This window comes from Pelmatolapia mariae, linkage group LG9 (genome assembly GCF_036321145.2).
Source record: "Pelmatolapia mariae isolate MD_Pm_ZW linkage group LG9, Pm_UMD_F_2, whole genome shotgun sequence".
In the NCBI taxonomy this organism is placed as follows: domain Eukaryota; kingdom Metazoa; phylum Chordata; class Actinopteri; order Cichliformes; family Cichlidae; genus Pelmatolapia; species Pelmatolapia mariae.
Window position 1 is genome coordinate 23,996,889 of NC_086235.1, and position 20,534 is coordinate 24,017,422.

Consider the following 20,534-nt stretch of genomic DNA (forward strand, 5'->3'; position numbering starts at 1 on the left):
TTTCTTCCATGTGATAAACCATTTCAAGAAAACTACTGTAATGCATTTTAAATCAAGCATCTACCAAAGAATGAAGTATTAATGGTAGTATTTGTCATATACTGTGTGTTTGTTTTCTTTGAACAGTCTACCTTGCATAATTCAGTTAGTTTTCACTTTTTGGTTGTTCTCCTTTCTTGTGCTTGAAGAAAAACTGTGTTTTGCCAGTGTCTAAATCCCGAGATGTCTAAAGCACAGCATCATCTTCCACCAAAGGTTCGAAAGATTCACTTCTGCGGTGGAAGAAGCAGAGGCAGAAGAGTCTTTAACCTCCTGAGATCCTTAGTTTTCATATGGGGACATTACATTTGGGCTTTTCTGCAATTCACATGTCATTCTGCTCAATACAGTCTAATATGCTTATGTTACAGCAAGTTTACTGCTATTATAGTTTGTTTCATTTTGTGAAACTCCTGTATCATTTTGTGATGTTTGTATTGTTAATGGAAAAAAAATGTAAGTTAGCCTGTGCAGGGGCATGGCTGTGACTGGTGTGGCATTGCTACAGCCTCGAGGCCACGCCCTATGTGGGGAGCCAAGATGGCCGCCATCTGCAGAGAATTTGTTACCTTTGTCATTCAAGTGGCTACATCTGTGTCTAGAAGGAGAGAAGGAGTAAGTAGGGGTGAGCTGCCATTTGTTTTCTCCTGCTTTGCTAAAAACAGGAGAAAACAAACTAGAGAGGTAAGCCCATGGTTTTTCATTTGTTACTTTCGGGCAGGTCATCTGAGTTTGTGTTGATGCTTAGTTCTGTTTGTTTGTTGTTTTGGCTTTAGTTCATCCTGAGGATTTTATACTCCTGAATTTTTGAATTCGTTGAATAAAAAATACAGCATTGTTTTTTTTCATAGAGAAGTTGTTCCCCCATTGTGCTTGGGTCTATCCCATACTGTCCTTTAGATAATAGTGTATCTAAAGTGCTGTAGAAGATGTGGTATTTTGGCATTTCGTGATGCAGATCTTATAGTGTAAAATAAACCGATGTTTACTACTAAGCAGTTTTTGGTAGAAGTACAAATATCTAAATGTTCATTTTTAAAATTTAGTAGTTACTCACTTGTCTCCTTTGCTGCGGGCAATGCCGATGAGTTTTTCGATGCCACCGGCATCACGTAGAGCCTTTGCGTTTTCCATGTTCTTGGTGATGACTTCATGCAGTGCGCAACAGATGGCAGTCACTGTGTCATCTGACATGGCCTTGCTGGGAGGGCCTGTGGTTCCAGAGGTCCCACTGCTGGTTGCGTTATTGTTGCTGCTGCTGCTGCCTGGTAACCGATGGATCAAATCTCTCATTGCATATTTACCTGGAGAAAATGAAAGAAAGGAACAGGAATCCTTATTAACTTTTAATCTTCACACAGTTTTGTTCGAAGCAAGTCTGAGTGACAGTCACTGGATTTTGTGGACAACATTTTTTTTTAAGTTAATATCACATACAACCACTTAATAGATAAAAAAAAAAACTCCATAAAACTTCGGCTTCAGAGGGCACACTGCAAATCCTCTGATGCATACACTAATTTCAGGACTGCTGAAATTCCAATAAAAGGGGCGACTTTTGGTATTTCGGGGAAAAGGCTGGCATATTAAAAAACTGACATTCAAAGAACTGGCGAGATCGAAGCTACAGAAAGAGGGTGTAATTAAGAAGTACAGGAGATGTCAGATAGGAAGCACATGAATTATGAGAAAGTGAAACAGATGGGGATGAAAGTATTTAAAATCTAGGCTGCCAACAATACTTGTAATTTAAGCTCACCCACAGAGGAAGTCAGTAACGTTCTTGTGCAAGTTAGCTCAAAGAGACTTGAGAAGTGATATAGCTACTTTCAGCTGCTTCCTTATTCACAAGGGGTTGCACAGCAGGTATCTGCCCATGTTTGATTTGGCAGAGTCTTTACACTGGATGCCTTTCTTAACACAACCCCAAAGAGATTTGTGTCTCCTACTGGAATCAAACCTTGGATCTTTTATATAACGGAGCCACTCGAGAGGTGATAAAAATGAATGAAATTCCAGAAAACATCGTTTAAATGAGAAATGTTCGATGACGTGCATTCAAATGTCAACAATAATTTCTGAATCTTCCATTCAGAAAGTCACCGCGGAGCAAAATATTAACATGACTGTAGACATGGGCCAATATCAGAGATCCAAAGTTATCAGAGCAAATACGTGATGAGGACGAGAAGCTGAGGGATTGAACAGATGAGGAGTGATTGTGCTGACTAAGGTGGTGGTAGGCATGAATCAAACATGAGTAGCAGTCAAAAAGTAGGAAACGCACTGACCATCATAAAACCTGTCAGTAACGCCTGAGTCAGGCTGAACCCCTGAGACATACCCCACAGGTCATGTTTCATGTAAAGAACAATCAGCGTGGACACAGGGGTGAATACTGAATAATGAACAATAGATGAAATGTGGTTAATTTTTAACAAAGTCAACCATCAGAAAGACGAGGATTAGCCTTTGGCTCCACAGCACTCACAAAGAGGTGCACTTCAATCAAGTGAACATCTTCACACGGATGACTCAGTGCGTACCCCCTATATGACGTGTTTTGCTGGAAGTGACAAAGCGCACCACTTTCTTTGTATACAAGGTTCGATAATGAACGGCTCCCCGACGTGACTCATGCATCCCTTTAAAATTCATAAAAGTGCATGTCTCCCACTGGTGCTGGATCAGATGAAAACAGTAAGTGCTACTGTTAGTGCGTAAATCAACTGTTGAATCATCTTCAAGCGCGCCATTACATCCTTTCTGGCAGCAGAGAAAACTCAGGCCAAAATACTCAATTTGCAATAAAGTGCTTTTGGATTTGACCAAGTGGTTTTTGTTTTGGAAAAAAAAAAGCTTCTAAACAACTCATTTTAAGTAAAGCTACAGTATAAAGCTACTAAATACTCAGCATAACCCGTACTTTGTATCAGAAGTCCAATGTTTTGCAGATCTGTGGTTCTGTTTTAAATTTATTAAATTTCACCGAAAAAAAATTAGAATAAAAAATTATAACAGCAAAGAGATTGGTTTCTTCAGTTGTGGAATTAAGTTAGAGCAAATTCTGAACCTAACATCTTTTTCTCATCTCCCGTCTTTTCTTTATTTGCTATTTATCAAACATTCTTCCACATTACACTGAATGATTTCCCCAGACCAATCCATCACAGTGATATCCACGTAGGTCCTACAGCCTCACGGTAAATCCCTCACTTATATTATGTCTAACAAGGCGTCGAGATTTGGGAAGGATTGGAACACCAAAGCAACACGGACAAAAGAGAAATCGTAGAATAACGTAGCACAGGATATTGTAAGGGAGCGGTCACGTACAAAAAGAGTAATGATGATTTTACACAACAAGCATTTCCGTCACACACTTCTGATTTCACAAAGGCAGCGAATGACGATGCTTAAAATACACACAGAGCTGGGTGGGTGGGGCTCAGGTGGCTTCTTCTGTCCATGTATCAAAGTATCCTTGAGCAAGATATTGAACCCTAAGACGCATCGCTTGAAGTGTGAGTGTGTGTCAGCTAAAAGTACTTTAGTGTGGATAAAAGCAGTGTATGAATGTGAGATCAAGTGTGTGTCTTTGTTCGGGTGAATGAGACTTGTAGTAGAAAGCACTTTGAGTGCTCAAAATTGAGTAGAAAGGCACTATATAAGTACCAGTTCATTTAATATTCTCACTCTCTCTCTCTTACACACACACACAGATCCATCTGTAAGCATAGAGTTGTGAGTTAATTGGCCAAGTGTTATCACAGGCCGGCAGGCTGAACCGAGGTTAAGTGGTCATTGTCTTTTGGCTGTGGAGACACAGTTAAGCTACATTCCAAGATGAAGACTCATTATTTGACTGACTTGAATCACACAGACTAATTCTTGACTGATTTGCTGGCTGATGATTGATTAATTTGCTGGCGAATTGCTTTATTTAATGATCTGACTAAATTCTGAGTGAGTGACTCAATTATTTACTGCCTGACTGCATGACTTATTTACTCACTGTCTGACAGACAGATAATTTACTCCTTGAGTGACTGACTGTATGATAAAGTTAGTGACTAATTTATCAAGTGACTGACTGCAGGTAATAACAGTAATGACAAAATGAGAGCATATCTGAGTCTATTAATCTAAATATTTTCTGCCTATAGACAGAAGTGCTGATAAGATGCCATCAGCATGTGCCTAAAAATGCTTGCATATTGTGAGCGTGCACCTGCTTGTGTGCATGTTTGCATACACAGGTGTGTTCTTCTTAGTCTCACCAAAACTGCATTCATGACCGACTGTGAGTGAGCAGATTATAAGGAATGAGAGAGGGAAAGAGGTTGTAAGAGGAAGGGTAGAAGATGGAGACAATCAGAAGTAATGTCTCAAGGACAAAGAAACTCAGGAAAGAAAGCAAATGTTTTTGCTTACATATACATTGCGCTGAGACGGATGCAATGCTGAAGAATCAAACGGATAGGTCCTCGTTATTTCCAACCCTTCTAATAACAGTCTTGTTAGAGGAAGAGGCTGCATCCCGATAATCAGTGAGAGCTGAGACAGAAATCCTCCATACACACAAACACACCCAACCCACCAAGACGACACGTACGCGTACAGTTAAGCATACACACCAATACGCATCTCATCTCAAACGAGACGACGCTCATTACCTGGCTTTCCGTTTGTTTGCTTCGGTTTTTGACTTGTTTATTCTGTTTTTGTGGGATTTTTCCAAGTTACCTGTTTTGATGTGAAATATATAAGACATTATTCATATTATATTTTGAATCCAATTTTTACAAGATAATGTTTTGTCTCTGGGGAGCTTTATTGTGTTTTTATCAGCTCACAGCATTTATCATAGAACAAATATTAATATTGCATGAGGAAATGAATCGCAGAGCCGAAATTAAAGCAAAGCTACGCTCAGACGCCACTTTAGCCAAATACAATCTGGCCTCTTTCCTACACTGAGACATATGATACTGAGAGCCTGCAAGAAGCTTATTGATGAATTATAGATTAATATAAATGAGAGGGAGTTGCTGCACTTTCCTAATGTCAGTACAAAATTCAACACATTTTATAGCTTAATCTTTTGATGTGCTCATTACCCTGCTGGAGATACCGCTTGTTAAAGCGCAGCACTGGAGTTTACTTACTACTAAGTATACAATCCAGCTCTTCTAAGTCTAACGTATTTAAACGAGGGATAATTAGAAATGGTTAGAAAGAGTACAGATACAAATGGGTTTAATAACTCACCATATTGTAGTACAAACAACCAGAAGCCAAACTGAATGTCAAAGGCAGAAACTTTATATAGCAATATTTCATGTAATCTCACAGTGATCATAAGTGCACGCACACGGAAGAAATAATCGAGCTGAGGAGAGGATTAAGATGGATATTTTTTTTTTACGAGTGGGTTGTGACTCATTCTATTTTAAAATCCTAATGTGGCACCTCTACATGCTAGTGTGCAATCTCCCCTCTACTCTTACATCTACTTTCTTTGTCGCTGAAATGTGAGCTAGACCCCGAACATGTCCTCGAGGAGGGAAACAAGCCCTGTGCTGATCACGGCACAGTCTAATAAACCTGTATTACACAACTCCTCCAATATAGCTATCTTCACCTGGGAGGCAGAGCTGGTAATGTATTCCTGTGCTGCATTCCCTCATGTGTCGCTAACTCCCGCTGAGCAGGGCGTGCTTCATCAGGGCCATAATGGCTGATTTGATTTAAAGAGATCCAATTACCCTCAACAATGGAGCGATTTGATTGTTTACTGACAGAGAAGGGGGAGTGTTATTGAAGTAAAATTGGAGGTAATTGTCTCAGGGAGATGTGGGGAAAGATGAAACTGCCTGATTGGTTGTGGCGTCTGGCTGTCTGAGAATAAAGGATGGTTAATACACGGTTATCAGTGACTGGGTCGGGGTCCCAAAGGTGGGCTGGTGTATGCTTCCTGGTATCACAAGCTTCTGGCAGCATTATTTTTTTTTTTACCTCTTCTGTGTTTTCTGAAGTTGTTATAGGCTAAATAAAAGCTAACGACTCTATGAAAGTTTACCGCTCGAATAAACAAATCAAACATGACTTGTGACGATGATGGCTGTTTTCATAAAAGCATGAATTTGATGATGGAAAATGAATACACGTTGGAAATACAGTTACATGTGCAACTGAAGAGTTTGCTATGGTGCCTCGAATTATTGTACAAACAGGCAGTCTAATAAAAACAGGTAACTGCAGTCTAAATAGAAAAAAGTATATAAAGGAAGCCACTATAAAAACATTCTGTGACAGATGTAATTCTTAGGTGCATCTGTGTGATTTGAATCAGTGTCTCAAGGGTGATTTCATCAGCAGTACATCACCTCATTGACAGGGGGTGCCAGATTCAAAGCAACAGGGTGTTGCTTTCTATTTGCAGGGGATATTCCTTTATTGAAAGCATAGAAGTGATGCGGGCAACATCCTTTGATGTCAGACAGTCAGATTTCACATTCAATATGCAGCTATACACCAAGATTACATCAACATATAAACCCTGAAGACATCTGTAAACATTAATGCTGTCATTCTGAGATGCGAGATGATTATTGGCACAAAATATACTGATTTTCTTACTTAAATCACCAACGGAAACACACACACTCTGCTTAATGGCTTGTTTGGAAAGCACATGAACTGAAGTTTATGTCCACACAGGAGTGGAAACCGCAATCGCACGCACCCTGCAGCCAAACGATCAAAATCTTCATTAGGCAGAAATAAATATGAATAACCTGAAAAAACTGGCTGATTTCCCCACAGCAATAGGAAGTGTATTCCTTTTAACTTCCAAATAAATAAATAAGCTTCAGAGGAGAGTACAGACATGAAACACAGCAGGTTTAAAAGGTCAGAAATGGAGGTAAATTGGAAAGTGGCATGCTGTTGCTTCCCAGTAATAAACTATTCTGGCTTCCTGCGCTTGGTTTTTCACACCAGTTATATCTCACCCTTTTGTGTCTGTCTTTGATGTCTGCAGTTGACGAGTTTACAGTTTAAATTGTAGGAGAAGAAGAGCATGAGAGACAGAAAGCGTCAGATGAGGATAAAGGGAGGAGAGGCAGGGATGTGTTTTTTTCACTTGTGAGGAACCTGTGGCTTTATAGCAGGCATTCTGCACACATATAGAAAAATGCTTGCTTGGAGAGACATATAAGACGTACACTCTCAAACATAAACACACTAACACTTACTGAGATCAAAGAATTTCTTTACTTTATTCGGTAGCTAAAGCTCTGCTATAATCTTAGCGATGAACACCGGGAGGTCTCTTCAGAGACATTTTCACAAAGAAAAGCATGAGCAGCAAGCTTTGAATATATCTTAAAAAATACAGAACAAAACTGAAGGTGTTTGTGCACCTCCAAAGATCATGAACCAGATCCTGGAGTAATAAGTTTAAGGCCCTGAAAATCTGCTAATCATCAAACAGTATTTTCTTTCCCTCTCTTCTATTTGTTGCTTTCCATTTCTATTTCTCTTCTTGACATGCTCCCAGTCTGGCAGAGGACAAAGAATGCCAGTGTGCTGATAAAAGACATGCCAGACCCTCGAACACGAGAGATTCATCCCAAAGGCGACGGAGAAATTTCATAAAGTGCTGCTGCAACAGGGACAGTGTGTGTCAACTTTGTGTGAGTCAGTGTACATGTCCGCACTGTCTTTCAGCCTGCTTTCTTTGCAAAGTTGTTTGTGCTTACCATTGTGCAGTCTGTTGACAGCAGGGATGGAAAAATATGTAAAAATTGGCGTGGGAGAGGAAAACACAAAATGGACATTCTGTGGTGATCTAAAAATATTTGCTTTGGCTGGGAATGCGCAAAGTGGAAGGAAGCATGTAATGTAATTTCCCCTCCCTGCTCGGTGCAATCAGCCAGCCTACAACGACGTCGGTGTCCTGGAACAAAATGTTTAGATTTAAGGCTTAAAACGGGTGAGTTGTCAACACCTTTCCCTTTTTTTTTTTTCCTGAAGCTGACCTCGAGCGAATACACACTGACGCCTACACACACACTTGCAATCGTGCAATTAGTGACATCCCTGTGGCGCACTACATTGGTTTCCACAGTAACACTCCCCAGCACTGATGTCATCAACGCGAGACACAAAGAGCAGGAGGCTGCAATAGAGGGAAGGTGAGGCGTTATGAGCTCATGTCTGAAACTACACTGAGAGAAGACGAGGGAGGAGGAGGAGAAGGTGTGGGAGTGGGATAAATGAACGAGAGCCAAAAAGTGGAGAGGAAGAGAGGGAAAGGAAAAGTGTGAGATGGAGAAAAAGGCGTGTAATATTCATATTAAAGAGAGGAAGGTGGCGATGTATAGTGAAAACGAATGGGGGAGAGTGGGAGGAAAGGCTTAAGCCATCAGGACGTGTGGTTAAAGAAGAGAGGACTAAGAAACAGGAAGAGAAGAGGAGGAAGTAGACTGTTACTCCACTTTTACAATTTCCATCCAGTGTTATCTTTTATGATGGCAAGCTGCTCTCATTTTTATTATAAATCAGTAGCCCTGATTTTATTACTGTAATCAGAGTAAAGTACAATTTGTCTTCTGTGAACAGTAAGAAGTCAGAAAGATGATCGCTTTATCCCTATTCTGAGGGTGTTTTTATTTGACGTGATTCCAGACATTCTCTCTTTACATTCAGCCACGAGGAATATCAGTGCGAAACTGTGTCTGCATAATGTTACCACTGCATCAGGCTGATTAAAGCCAGGGTGTTTGAAAAGGGTTAAACAAGACAACAAGAGAACATCCTGATAAAGCTGAGGTGTGCACCACAACAAGCACCCGCTGATTCATGTGAGAGAGGCGCTTTGGAGCCACTTTCAAGTGGAGAGCTTTGTTTGATGTTGGGGGTCAATTACTCTAGACCAGATGCAGAAAGGAAGCCAACAAATCTGGTATTCACACGCTGACTGGATAGATTTTCATGCCTTTTTGTACTCTCTGCTTGGAGCGAGTTTTTTCTGCCGTATGTGCACATCATGTCCATCACTATAAAGAATTCTTAAAAGTCTCAATGCGTTTACGAAAAACTAAGACAATAATTTGTTTAATAAGTAAAACAGTTTCACAGAAGTCCCATATTTTTAAAAACCCCACATTGCAGCAGGAATTTGTGTTTGGAATCAAATTGAATTGCAAACCCTCACGCCGAAACTTGATTACAGGTTGCAGTTGAGGCCGCTCACTTTGTGCAACGGCATTCATTTATTAAATTTCTTAAACACATGTTTGCATTCATTGCATTTCCATGAAATGCTAACCTTTGAATGTGGTTACAAGCATTGCCTGTGTGTTTAAATGGTTGGTGTATTTGGAGAAAATACAGTGTCTTTTTGGCATTCAAGAGCTGTTCCCAATTCATGTGTGTCAAATTACCATCTGTAAGTAAATGGGGAGGAATTGCACTGACAGACAGTGTAGCAGTGAATGGGCCTCATTTATTGCTACACAGGCGTACAGTACATTATGCAAATCAAAAACTATGAAGGAGGTGAAATCAGGAGAGAGACAAAAACATTGACAGATGAGAAGAATGATTCTCTGCGACATCAATATGCTACTAAATCACATTACAGGGGGATTGGAATATAAGCATACATATGCAGTTAGGTCTTAGCTGTCACTGCTCTCTATTTTTTTCCCTCTTGTTTCATTTTCCACCGCTCTCTGCTCGGTCTCTTTAGCCTGACTTGGCCCCTCTTTGCGTTTTTCTTCAAACCTTCTCGATTCTTGCTCCTTCCCTCTCGCTTGTCTTGCTCTTATCCAATCACAGAGCTTTCCAGAGGACTTGACACTGAGGTTATTGTATGCGAAAGATGATTCTCTCTCCGCTCGCACTGCTGAGCTCTCACGCAAACTACCACTCCCCCATGGTGATGCTGCCAAACTTACCGGCACTAACAGCTTATGACACACGAGTTTTATAAGCCGAAGATTTGGCTTTTGCTTTTAGAAAGAGGTGATTTTCTCTAGATTAGCCATGCAAAATGAAATTATAATTGGCTGGAACTTTGATCTTAGAAAGACAGAACAAACTGCGCTGTGAAATCACTTTGTCGCTTCAGGTTAAACTGTTGTTTTACTGAAGTATGTGGTGTAAAGTAAAAAAGGTGTCTGAATCAGAGGTTAGAGTCACTGTAGTGAATAAAGTTTTTGAACACTGGCCAAATGGGGCTTGTCTCAGGAGTGCCTGGCCTCTGCCTCTTTTCTGTCAACATGTATCAACTTACACCTTGCCAAGAGCAAAGGCTCAACCCTTACTATTCCCTCTCCTGTTTCACTTGCTCGCTCTCAATCTTCTCTGCTTTTAGGAAACTTTTTTGTCAGTAGGTGCCACTGACACTGACTGTCTTTCTGCCTTATTTGTTAAGAACAAGACATTTGTCTTTTAACGGATAATGATTATGAAATCACTTCCGTGATTTAAGATAGCTGACCTGAGTCAGCGTACCATCACTCTAAATGTAATTGATGTAGTAATTAATTTTAAAAATCCCTGAGAAGGTGTCTGCTGTGTCTGATAGACCCACTGAGAATCAGCACCCCTCCCTGCAGCTTTATGTAGTTTGTGGCACAATATTTCCCGTATTTCCAATATTTTCAGTCTATAAACTCCAGCAAAATCTTCTTAAGTCCTCTTTTATGTTAAAGGCCTATGACTTTATTTTGTATTTTTTTGTTCTCATGCATCTGTCAGATGCATAAAATTTCTATTGTCATGGTTGTGGAGTGTGTTTGGACTCTAAATTCTGGCTTATCATAAATTATTCTCTGTTTTGGTTGTAATCTGAGTTTTGATGTTTTGAGTCTTTGATTTAGAGCCTCTGGGTCTCTTCTTTTCTTAATATGCCTTCGAGTTTAGTTTAATTTTTGTATCTTTGTATTCTGGGTTATGTGGCGATGGTTTATTTTGATTCCTGGAGTTTTGGTTTGGGCAGCACTGTTATCACTGTTGCCTCACAGCAAGGAGGTCCTGGGTTTGAATTCATCATCCACTCAGGGCCTTTCTGTGTGTAATTTTGCATCCGTGTCTGTGTGGGTTCTCTCCCACACAGTTAGGGTTGGTCGGTTAATTGGTGATTTTAAACTGCCAATGACAGGCTGGCGACCAGTCCAGGGTGTGTACTCCAGCTTAGACCTGCCACCTATTGAAAATATTTAGTTAAAGTATTAAACAAAAATAAAACAATGGGGCAGCTGAAATCCTAGATATATCAGAAAAAAAACATGGGATATATTGAACTCTACTCTCAAAATTACCAGTCTCCTCAACTCCAAAAACCCTAGCAAGTCCTATGCAACAAAATGGTAAACATGCCCTTAACCATTACTGATTTGTTGTTTTTTTGACATACCTTTATTTAAATTTAAGGCTTAATTTATTTGCACTCCATTTTATACTTTGTATTTTTAAGTGGGATACAGTGGTGCACTGTTGTCTGAGAGCAAGTGGGTTCTGGGTTCAAATTCAGTGGCTGGATGTGGCCTTTCTGTTTGCATGTTCTCCCTGCCTGTAGTGGTACCCCAGCCTCTTCACACAGTCCAAAACATGCGTGTTAGGGTAACTGCTGATCCTAAATTGGAGTGAAGGTGTGAATGTGAGCGTCAGTGGTTGTCCATCCCTCTCTGTTAGCCCTGCAATAAATAGACTGATGACTTGTCCCGGGTGTAACCTGCCTCTTGCCCTATGACAGCTGGGGCAGGCTCCATCCCCTGGCGACGCTGGATAAGCCGATGGAAATGGATAGCTAGTGTCTGGAATTACTGCTATAGGTGGAGAGCAACAAAAAAGGCTGAAAAAAGAGCGGCATGCAATGGCCTTGGATTGTTTTTCACAGGGATACAAATTAATGTAGCTGTAAGGTCGCTGCTATCCAATTCCCTAATGATATATTTGTAGGTGTATTGAATAAACAACAGCAACAAAATAAAACAAAAATCATTCAAATCCATTCAGATGTCTCTATGCTAAGGCTTCAATTATCTGTAATCCCCCCGTTGTGTGCCAGCCAGACCGTCACAGTAGGGGGTGTATTGAGCTTTGCCGGTGGCATTCCCCATTGTTCTAACAACACTGCAAAACCACAGAGGCACCAGAGACCCCTCATCTGAAACTGAGGGTAGCGGGGTTGCTATAGGAACCACCGAGCCCATTAGGAAGCTAAGATTACCCAAGATAGTAGAGGAAGAGAAGTGATATCAAACAAATGCATTTATATGCTTTTATGTTCACGTGTGTGTTTGTTTAGGCACATATAGGAAGACGAGGATGTGTAAAAAGGATGACACACACACGCGCGCGCGCGCACACACACACACACGCACACACACACACACACACACACACACAGACACACACACACAATATAGAGTACAAGTGTCTTAATGCGTCAGGTTAAGAAGTGATCTCTACTCCCTAGATGTGTTGATGCTACCAGATTGACTGAGGCTCACTCATTACCACTGTGTACTTTTCAAAGCCCAAAGCAAGCCTTTGATCTGCTTGTCTCTTCTGCTCTCTCCCACTCTACTGCTTTGTTCAGCCCATCTCTTTCAAATACATATCAACTACCCCTTTATTTTACTGCACTTTATTTCTTAGTCTAATTTTCTCACACCAACAAACACACCTTTGCTTCAGTTAAATAAGTATTTTAATCATTTAGAAAAAAACTGCAATTTTGCTCTTCGACTTACATAGCAGAACAAGCCAACCTCTTATATGTTTTATATGATCTCCATAAGCAGGACACTTCCAAACATGATGCGCTTATTACACGACAGTTGAAAAGTTCAAATTTTAGCTCATTATACGCACTTAATTGCAAATTTAATTTTCTCTATCATTAACATCATTAACTACCATTTAATTGGTCAAAATTACACAGCTCACCAACATTCTCCACTTGGCTCGCATGACTCATAGCAGGTGAGCCAGAACAGACCAGAATATCATTTGAGATTAAATTAATGACGTGCATCCAACGTTTGTAAGATTAAAAAAGCCAGTGACAAATACCGTGATTTCATTGGTGCCTCACCCCCACCCATTGGATAAGTTTTTATCAGTACTCACCAATGAGCTCCTTGTTCCTGATGTCCAAAGCCATATTTCTGAGAGCAGTGGCGACAGCGCACACGACTTTGTCATTGTCTATCCTCAATAATTCCACTAGGATGGGAAGGCCTTTCTCCTTACGGACAGCAGCACGGATGTACACTGACCACTGACAGGAAAACACAAGTGGAAAGAGTTAGTGTTAACAGTGTTAACGTCCAACGACCGTAAAGAAGGAGGAGTACATTTACACTTAAACTCCTGCACAGGAGGATTTTAAATAAAAGTTAAATAGAAGAGCACCAGCAAAATAAAAATTAATTAGTACCATGTTAAAAAAGACACCAAAAAAAGAGACTGTGGTGTGAAATTAGGATAACAGTGTTTTGCTTAATAAAATCATCATGGGTGCTTTATATGAAATTGTTTACACTCCATAGATTTCCTTTGAGTAAAGTGGTTAGTGTAGGAAAAAAAGGAAAGAGGCAGAAAGAGCTCAGTGGTCAAATAGGAGATGTTATATTCAGCAACTGACGTATTACGCTGTGTCACAAGTAATATACTGTGAGAGGGAGAATTATATGAACCAACCAGAGGAGTTTTAAGCCTGGAGACCTCTCTATCTTCCCTCAACAACTATCAAGGTACCCTCAAATGGGCCACTCAGCCCTGAACAGCTCAAATGCATCTGCCTTATGGGTCAATTGCAGACAATTGGGGAGGTACTGAAACGCCCAAGAATCGGTAGAAGTGGTTGAAGTGTGAGGCTGAAAGTCTCTGTCACTTTTATAATTGATCTTTCCACAGCATGTAAAGGTTAAAACACAGTTCTGTTTACAAACTGTGTTTCTTCATATGATCATTTTAGGAAATATTTTACCCTTGGATTGAAATGATCTTTGGTAAGACTTACGTGGGCAGAGTTTAGTGTGCCAACGCTAATTCTTCACAAACTGTTAGCAGCTCTAATTTAATTATAAGAATACTGACAATGAAGTTAAAGACACAACAACAGAAAACAGAACAATGCACGCATGTAAACACACACACACACACACACGTTCATACAGTTAGGCTCTTGTAAAATAAACGTAACACAAAAAGTAATGAAAATTTGCGTTTGGTTGATTATTTCTTTGTTCTAAGAGTGCTTCTTGGCAATAAGTCTTACACTGTTGGAAAGCCTGTTTATTCTCTCTTAAATGGTGCCACATTTGTAAGGAAAATGCATTTGTGGGTTGAGCAGTAGAGTTGAGTGTGTGGGTTGCACCCATGAAAAATTTGCAAAATCTTTTCTGCTTAAAACAGTTTACTCTGCTATTGACACTTGTTTGGTTTCATTTATTGGGTTGAATGTTGAAGGATGAATAAACAAGACACATTGGAAATTTAATAATTTATTCATCTAACAACAGACTAGCATGACATTAGCCATAACAGTGTGGCACCTCAAACTCATGCTGGTCACCAGTTTGGTTACACACTACTGTGGGATGGCCTCCCATTCTTCAAACAGCATTTGTTGCAAGTCATCCAGCATGGTTGTGTTGGTCACTCTGGCATGAATGGTGTGCAAAAGCTGATCCCACGAGTGTTCAGTGGGGTTGAAGTCAGGACTGCAGTATTCTGGGGGTAGTCTCTGTTAAGCCACGCTCTGTGGGGGCGATCTTCGAGGGTATTCTTGGAAGAGTTCAGTCCCAGACTGCAGCAATATCTTCTCTACACTTTGACCCTACAATCCAACTGCTGTAGGAAGAATCCTGACTGATCACTGAACATAAAGTTCATCCACATGTTCAGGTGTTAGCAACATGCACTGATGTCAGCACGTTCCCTACACCAGCGCAATGAAGGGCAGTCATTGCAGGCCTTCTGGCAGCCCTATGAGACCAGAGATTGGCAGTGTGCAGTCTGTTCCAGATAGTCTGGGTAGAGAGCCGTCAACCAAATGGTCCTGAGAGACAAGACTACAAATCTGTAGAAAACTGCTTATGGTTCCAAAGTGCTGACGGGGTGAGGAAACAGTCTTCTAGTGGTGTTCTTTTCTTGAGACACCAACTTCATGGCCTGTCTCCAAAATTCCCTGTTATATGGAACTTGGCCTTTAACTTGAAGCTGCCCTATGGCACAGGCCCCATCCAGATCAGTCAAATGTGGAGTGCTTAGAGCAGACACCAACTGACCGCTGTAGCAGTGTCCTTGTTCACAGGTGCTGACAATCAGGCACCTGTTTGTCAGCACCTGGGGTACCACAAGCTCAAAACAAAGAGTCAATAACGTCAACTCACAACCGGATTTTCCTTACAAAGGTGGTGCCATTTAAGGGGAAATACACTGGCTTTTCAATAGTATAAGATTTATTGCCAAGAAGCATTGTTACAACAAAGAAGAATCTACCAAATTCAAATTTCCTTACTTTTTATGCTGAGTTTCAAACGTGTGATTCCCTTAAGACAGTCCACCCCCATCATTTCCTTCTCCTCCTCCACCCTTGATTATTCTTGAGACCCCCTCTTCTATACCTGTCATGCTCCGACTGTCTGTCTACTCTACTGTCGATGGAAATACCAACTCAAAATGAGTTACAAACACATCCCATACACATCTACAGGTCCACTGAAGCATACTCTCACAGTGTCTCCCCTGTCTGTCACTCCCTCTTGAGTTCATATTTTCATAAACTGCATTTTTTGGATCACATAAATACTTCCATTAAGTTTCTCATATAGTCTATTTATGACCAACAATGTCTGGCACAGTTTTTTTTATATTTTTATTTTATTTTATTAAGGTCAAGCTAAGATTATACCCACACACTTTCTGCCTTTTACCCTTATATAAACCTCCCTCAAGGCTACAGCTGCCCCCACCAGTGCTCTCCAATATGACATGACTCATACATTATTACCATCTAGCTGCCTCCGTCGGTTGCCTGTTGTTGAACCCTGGCTCTACTCCCTGTGTGTACAGGTTTGGAGCATTTACATTATTACAGTAATTACATTCCTACTGAGCAACGTGCAACACTGCATTACATAGAAGACATAAAAACATGAGACCGAACTCAAAATATTTTAAAGTCAGCAGGATGCTGCAGTGAGTAAAAAGATTATTAATTCAAAAGAAAATTACCTTTTTTCACCTATGTGGTTATGGAAGCAGAAGACTTTTCATAGGTTTTGCTGCATTTGCCTGTGTACAATGAAGCTCTTGGCACCAGGCATGCATATTCACACAGTTTACTTCCACACATTCAGCTTATAAATACATACTTAAGTATTTTGTCCAACATATAATGTGAATATGCACTTTTATCTATGTTTTTTCAGAGCACAAGACCTGTGTACAATTAGTAAAGCGTGTCTCTGCATTCACTGCACAGCCACTGTGTGTTAGGACAAGCTAAACACATCTGCACTTGCAGTTGTATACTCATCTGAGGTTGTATAATTCGACAATTTATATTTGACAAATATAATATAACAAGGCAAACAATTTTGAAAAGCATCTCAAATCTAGCATTACCTTCCAGCTGCCTGCAGCCAGGTTCTGCAGAGCCCCAGCTGCACCCTCTAGAGTGTCAGGATTGGAGCATTCAGACAGCAGGGTGAGGTAGGGCTTGACGATGGTGGGGTGCCACAGCATCTGAACTCCTTTGGGGGGCTCCGCCGTGTCGGGAAAGGGGCCCACGCCATCCCACTGTGAGAGATGAGACAGAGTGAAATAGCTTTTTTATGTTAATTTATATTCATGAAGAAATACTTTAAGGAAACCGTTAACTCCATTCCCACAATCACATTTTGTTTTACCCTTTAGGAAACTTTTTACTTTGTTTAAAACCAAAAAACAGCACCTCTTCAGTGTGGTTGAACATTTTAATGACATTTTTCACCAATTCTAGGAGAAATAAGTGACTGTGAAATCGTAGGATGTTCCTTTTTCTGTTCTTCCATGTAAAGCTTACAGTGATTCTATAAAAACCTGCATATGAAATCTGAACGAACTCGCTTTTGTATCTAAACACATTTTTTATGTCGGAGTGACTGAATTCACATGAGAAAAGCGAAATGCACTGTCCCTGGTACACCCTGACCTATTAGAAAAGTTACAGAGACACTGAGTAAATCACTCCTTGTCAGCTTAAGAATAGTGATGGATGGCTGAATAGCGATAAAGATGTTGAAGGGCTTAGATAGAAGGGAGATGCATGATCTGAAACGACAGTGAGAGCTACAGAAAGAGAAGACACTATGAGAGAATGTTTCACTGCTACATTTGCTTTGAGCAATAAACATAAAGCTTTACAGCTATCTCTCACTTCATCTTTGCCTTTTTTCATTACAGAGGAGTCTTTCTTGATGTCTGAACTTCTTTGTTGGCTGACATACCCACACCTTTTTCATGTAGGCATACACTAGCATCTTTCTCTCTCGTTTTCTCTTCCTCTTAATTCTCTCTTGCATGTCATTTATATCTTGCCCTGATTTTACCTCCATTTAATTCTCCCTCTCTGCCTCTCTCTCCTGATTTCTCTGTCTCTTTCTTGCATGCTTGACCCTTTTTCCTATTTTCTTATTCTGCTTCCGTCCCGCTCTTTCCAGTTCTCAGTTTTTCCTCTCCCTATCGACCTTCTCGGTTTCGCTCTACTGCATCCTCTCCTCTTCTTGTCTCAAGGTAAACGAAGCTAGTGTATATCTTGAAAGAAGCACAGTGGCATGTGTGCGTTTGTGTGCAACTGAGTGTCCCTATCTGTTTTTATCTATGCACAGATTTGATAATAAATCATAAAACTCAAAGCATAGATAAAAGCACTACACAAAGGAGCATCAGATGGTTTACAATAGCCATTCTACATATTTAACACACATATATGTTGTTAAACTCCCTAAAATAGCATTTTAAAATACATTTACTTCAGTACGGTGTTATTAACCTTTTCATCTTGGACTTCCTGTTTTGAGTATTTGCTTATTTGCATCTGTGATGCAAGCTGGATCTCCTCCACTTTGTCAAAATATTTTATCTTCAACTTAAGTTTTACTTTGGAGAAGAGGAGCGATTTGTGGGGGAATAGAGGGTTCAGTGAATAAGATGAATGAAGAAAAAAGAATGTGTTAGTGTGTCCAAAAACATCTGTGCCAACTTTTCTCCCTGAAATGCGTTTGGATGTTGAAGAAGAACTCCATGATCACAGCCTTCCCCTTGGGGGAAAAATTCACAGAGCAAAAACCCTGTGAACATCAAGGAATAACAAGCATGCTGGCCCGCTGCCTTGTCTACAGGCTTGAACACATTTGCTTTTTTGAGAAAGTTTGAGGTCCGTGCTAATCCTGCAGTACAAGTGGTCAGACCTGCACCGCTACAATATCAATTCAAATACATCAGAAACCCTGAAAGCAGAGCAGCAACACAATAGGAGAAAACCTTCAAAAGAGATTAGCACAATTAAATCAGGCGTGCCTTTTATATCAGTTATTTAAAATACATTAAAAGTGAAGTCATATAGTCAGACTACTAAATACCTAAAAAAATGCCAATTACACAAAATATCAACAATTCCAGGAAAACATTTTCCAGTAGTTCATTAGGATTGTTTCGGTCAAGTTCAGGCTCCCTGATCTTCCAATCTTAACTTGTTTTCTCTATCTCTCTCTCTTGGCTTCAACTCTAGACTTTCTCAGTCTGTCAGCCTCTCACTAACTACTATCCCTGCTTCATTTTCATAGGGTTTTATAGTGTATACCTCTGGGGTTTGACCTTTTGCTACTTTCCATTATCTATCCCTCTATTCATCAGTGTGTATTCCCTCCTGGCAGTACTGACTGCTTTGCTTTGATGGTTGAAATTTGGCATCAAACTCTTTTCAAATTTAGTTTATTAATATTTTCATTTCATTTAAACACAGCTTTGCCAGAGCATTGAATGGATCATCACTGGTCAGCAACAAATAAAATAGAGACATATTCTTGATATCTAGTTTGGTTTGGGCCTCAAATTCACTTCTGGTCCATCCGGTTAGCTCTGAAAGATGTAAGTAAGGTCTGTGTTTGCATACTTTAAGCCTGTGTCTGTGTTTAGGTATTTAGGAAATTAAGAGAAGCTGAGTGTTGAAGCCTTTAAAGGAAAGTTGAGGTTGCAAAGACTCAATTATATATAAAGTTAAAGAGCAGAAATAAAACCTAACACGAGCCAGTTAATTTGAAAAGAAACCAATGCTTATCAGATAACCTTGAAGAGAAACTGATCTGCATTTTACTGCAGATCCCTGCTGAAAGGGATGTGTGGCAGGTTTCAGACATTCAATGTATTTTTTTAAAAAGCTTTTTTAACTTGCTCACATCATCTGATTAGCTCCTATTTTCTGTCTTTACCTGGTCAGCGCCCTTCTTTTTCTTCTTCTTCTTGCCCCAGCAACCGGAGCTCTCTCCATCGCGACCATTGGCATCACAAAGCAGGCCATCCAGCTCTTCCAACCCCCCTTGCTGACCATGAGATGTCTCAGCAGCCAGTCGGTATGACAGGTTCCTCAGGATGCAAACACAGTTCTCCACAGTCTGCGAACAGAGCGAGATGGGAGAGATGAAGGCGGAAGAGAAGGTGGGGAGAAATAAGATGAGATCAATAAAGGGAGAGGTTTAAATGGAAAAAAAAAAAGGTTGAGATTGAAGATTTGTGTTTGATGCCATTTAATGAAACATCTCGCTTGAAAACACCGAGCAAACTCAAATTCAAAGCACGGTAATAAAAACCACCCACTCTCTCACTTTTACACTATCAGCCTTCCACCCGCACTCAGGAGCCAGACAGATGGAGAGGGTGAAAGACAGGGAGGGGGACGGCAAGTGAGAGGGAGAGGGAAAGGAAAGAACAACAATAATCTCACAAGTAATATTCTTCTGCATATTGTTAGCTCTGACTTTGAAATGAGATTAGCAGAAACTCAGGTAAATGAGGAAAAATGACAAACCCAATATATTATATCACGCCCCATTAAACATGAAGTTTCGAGGCGAACCCAGTAGCCAGAGAACATGCGTGTACTCTTGAGTCTGAAGGAAAGCCGATTCTCTAATAGTGTATATTGTCTCTTCTTAAGTGTGTGTGTTCTATTTTGTTTCTTTAACTGATTGTGTGCACTTGCATACGTGTGTGTCACTGACAAAGGGGAGACATCAAGTCAACAGAGTGGAAATTAACAAAGACAAATCATCAATCTTCACTCAGTCTGACTGTTGGTTTAGACAAAAACAACTAAGGAGTGTAATTGAACACCCTCAAGAGATGCTGCAAACAAAACAATGTCTCACTCCAGTGAGCTGCAGTCATATTTGAAATTCTATTCTCACGTTATTATGGAGCGA

General features: G+C 40.3%; 1 protein-coding gene across 3 annotated transcripts in view; it reads right to left on the reverse strand.

Moving 5' to 3' along the window:
• The window catches only part of ctnnd2a (catenin (cadherin-associated protein), delta 2a), a 249,594-nt gene that overhangs the window by 22,909 nt on the left and 206,151 nt on the right, over nucleotides 1-20,534 (reverse strand). For all 3 annotated transcript variants that reach the window (XM_063483875.1, XM_063483876.1, XM_063483874.1), the window contains exons 17-20: nucleotides 19,545-19,727; nucleotides 16,699-16,872; nucleotides 13,192-13,342; nucleotides 1,097-1,343 (exon numbers count right to left, since the gene is read on the reverse strand). In XM_063483875.1, coding sequence (XP_063339945.1) covers nucleotides 1,097-1,343; nucleotides 13,192-13,342; nucleotides 16,699-16,872; nucleotides 19,545-19,727 — 755 coding nt within the window. The remainder of the gene's footprint in view (nucleotides 1-1,096; nucleotides 1,344-13,191; nucleotides 13,343-16,698; nucleotides 16,873-19,544; nucleotides 19,728-20,534) is intronic.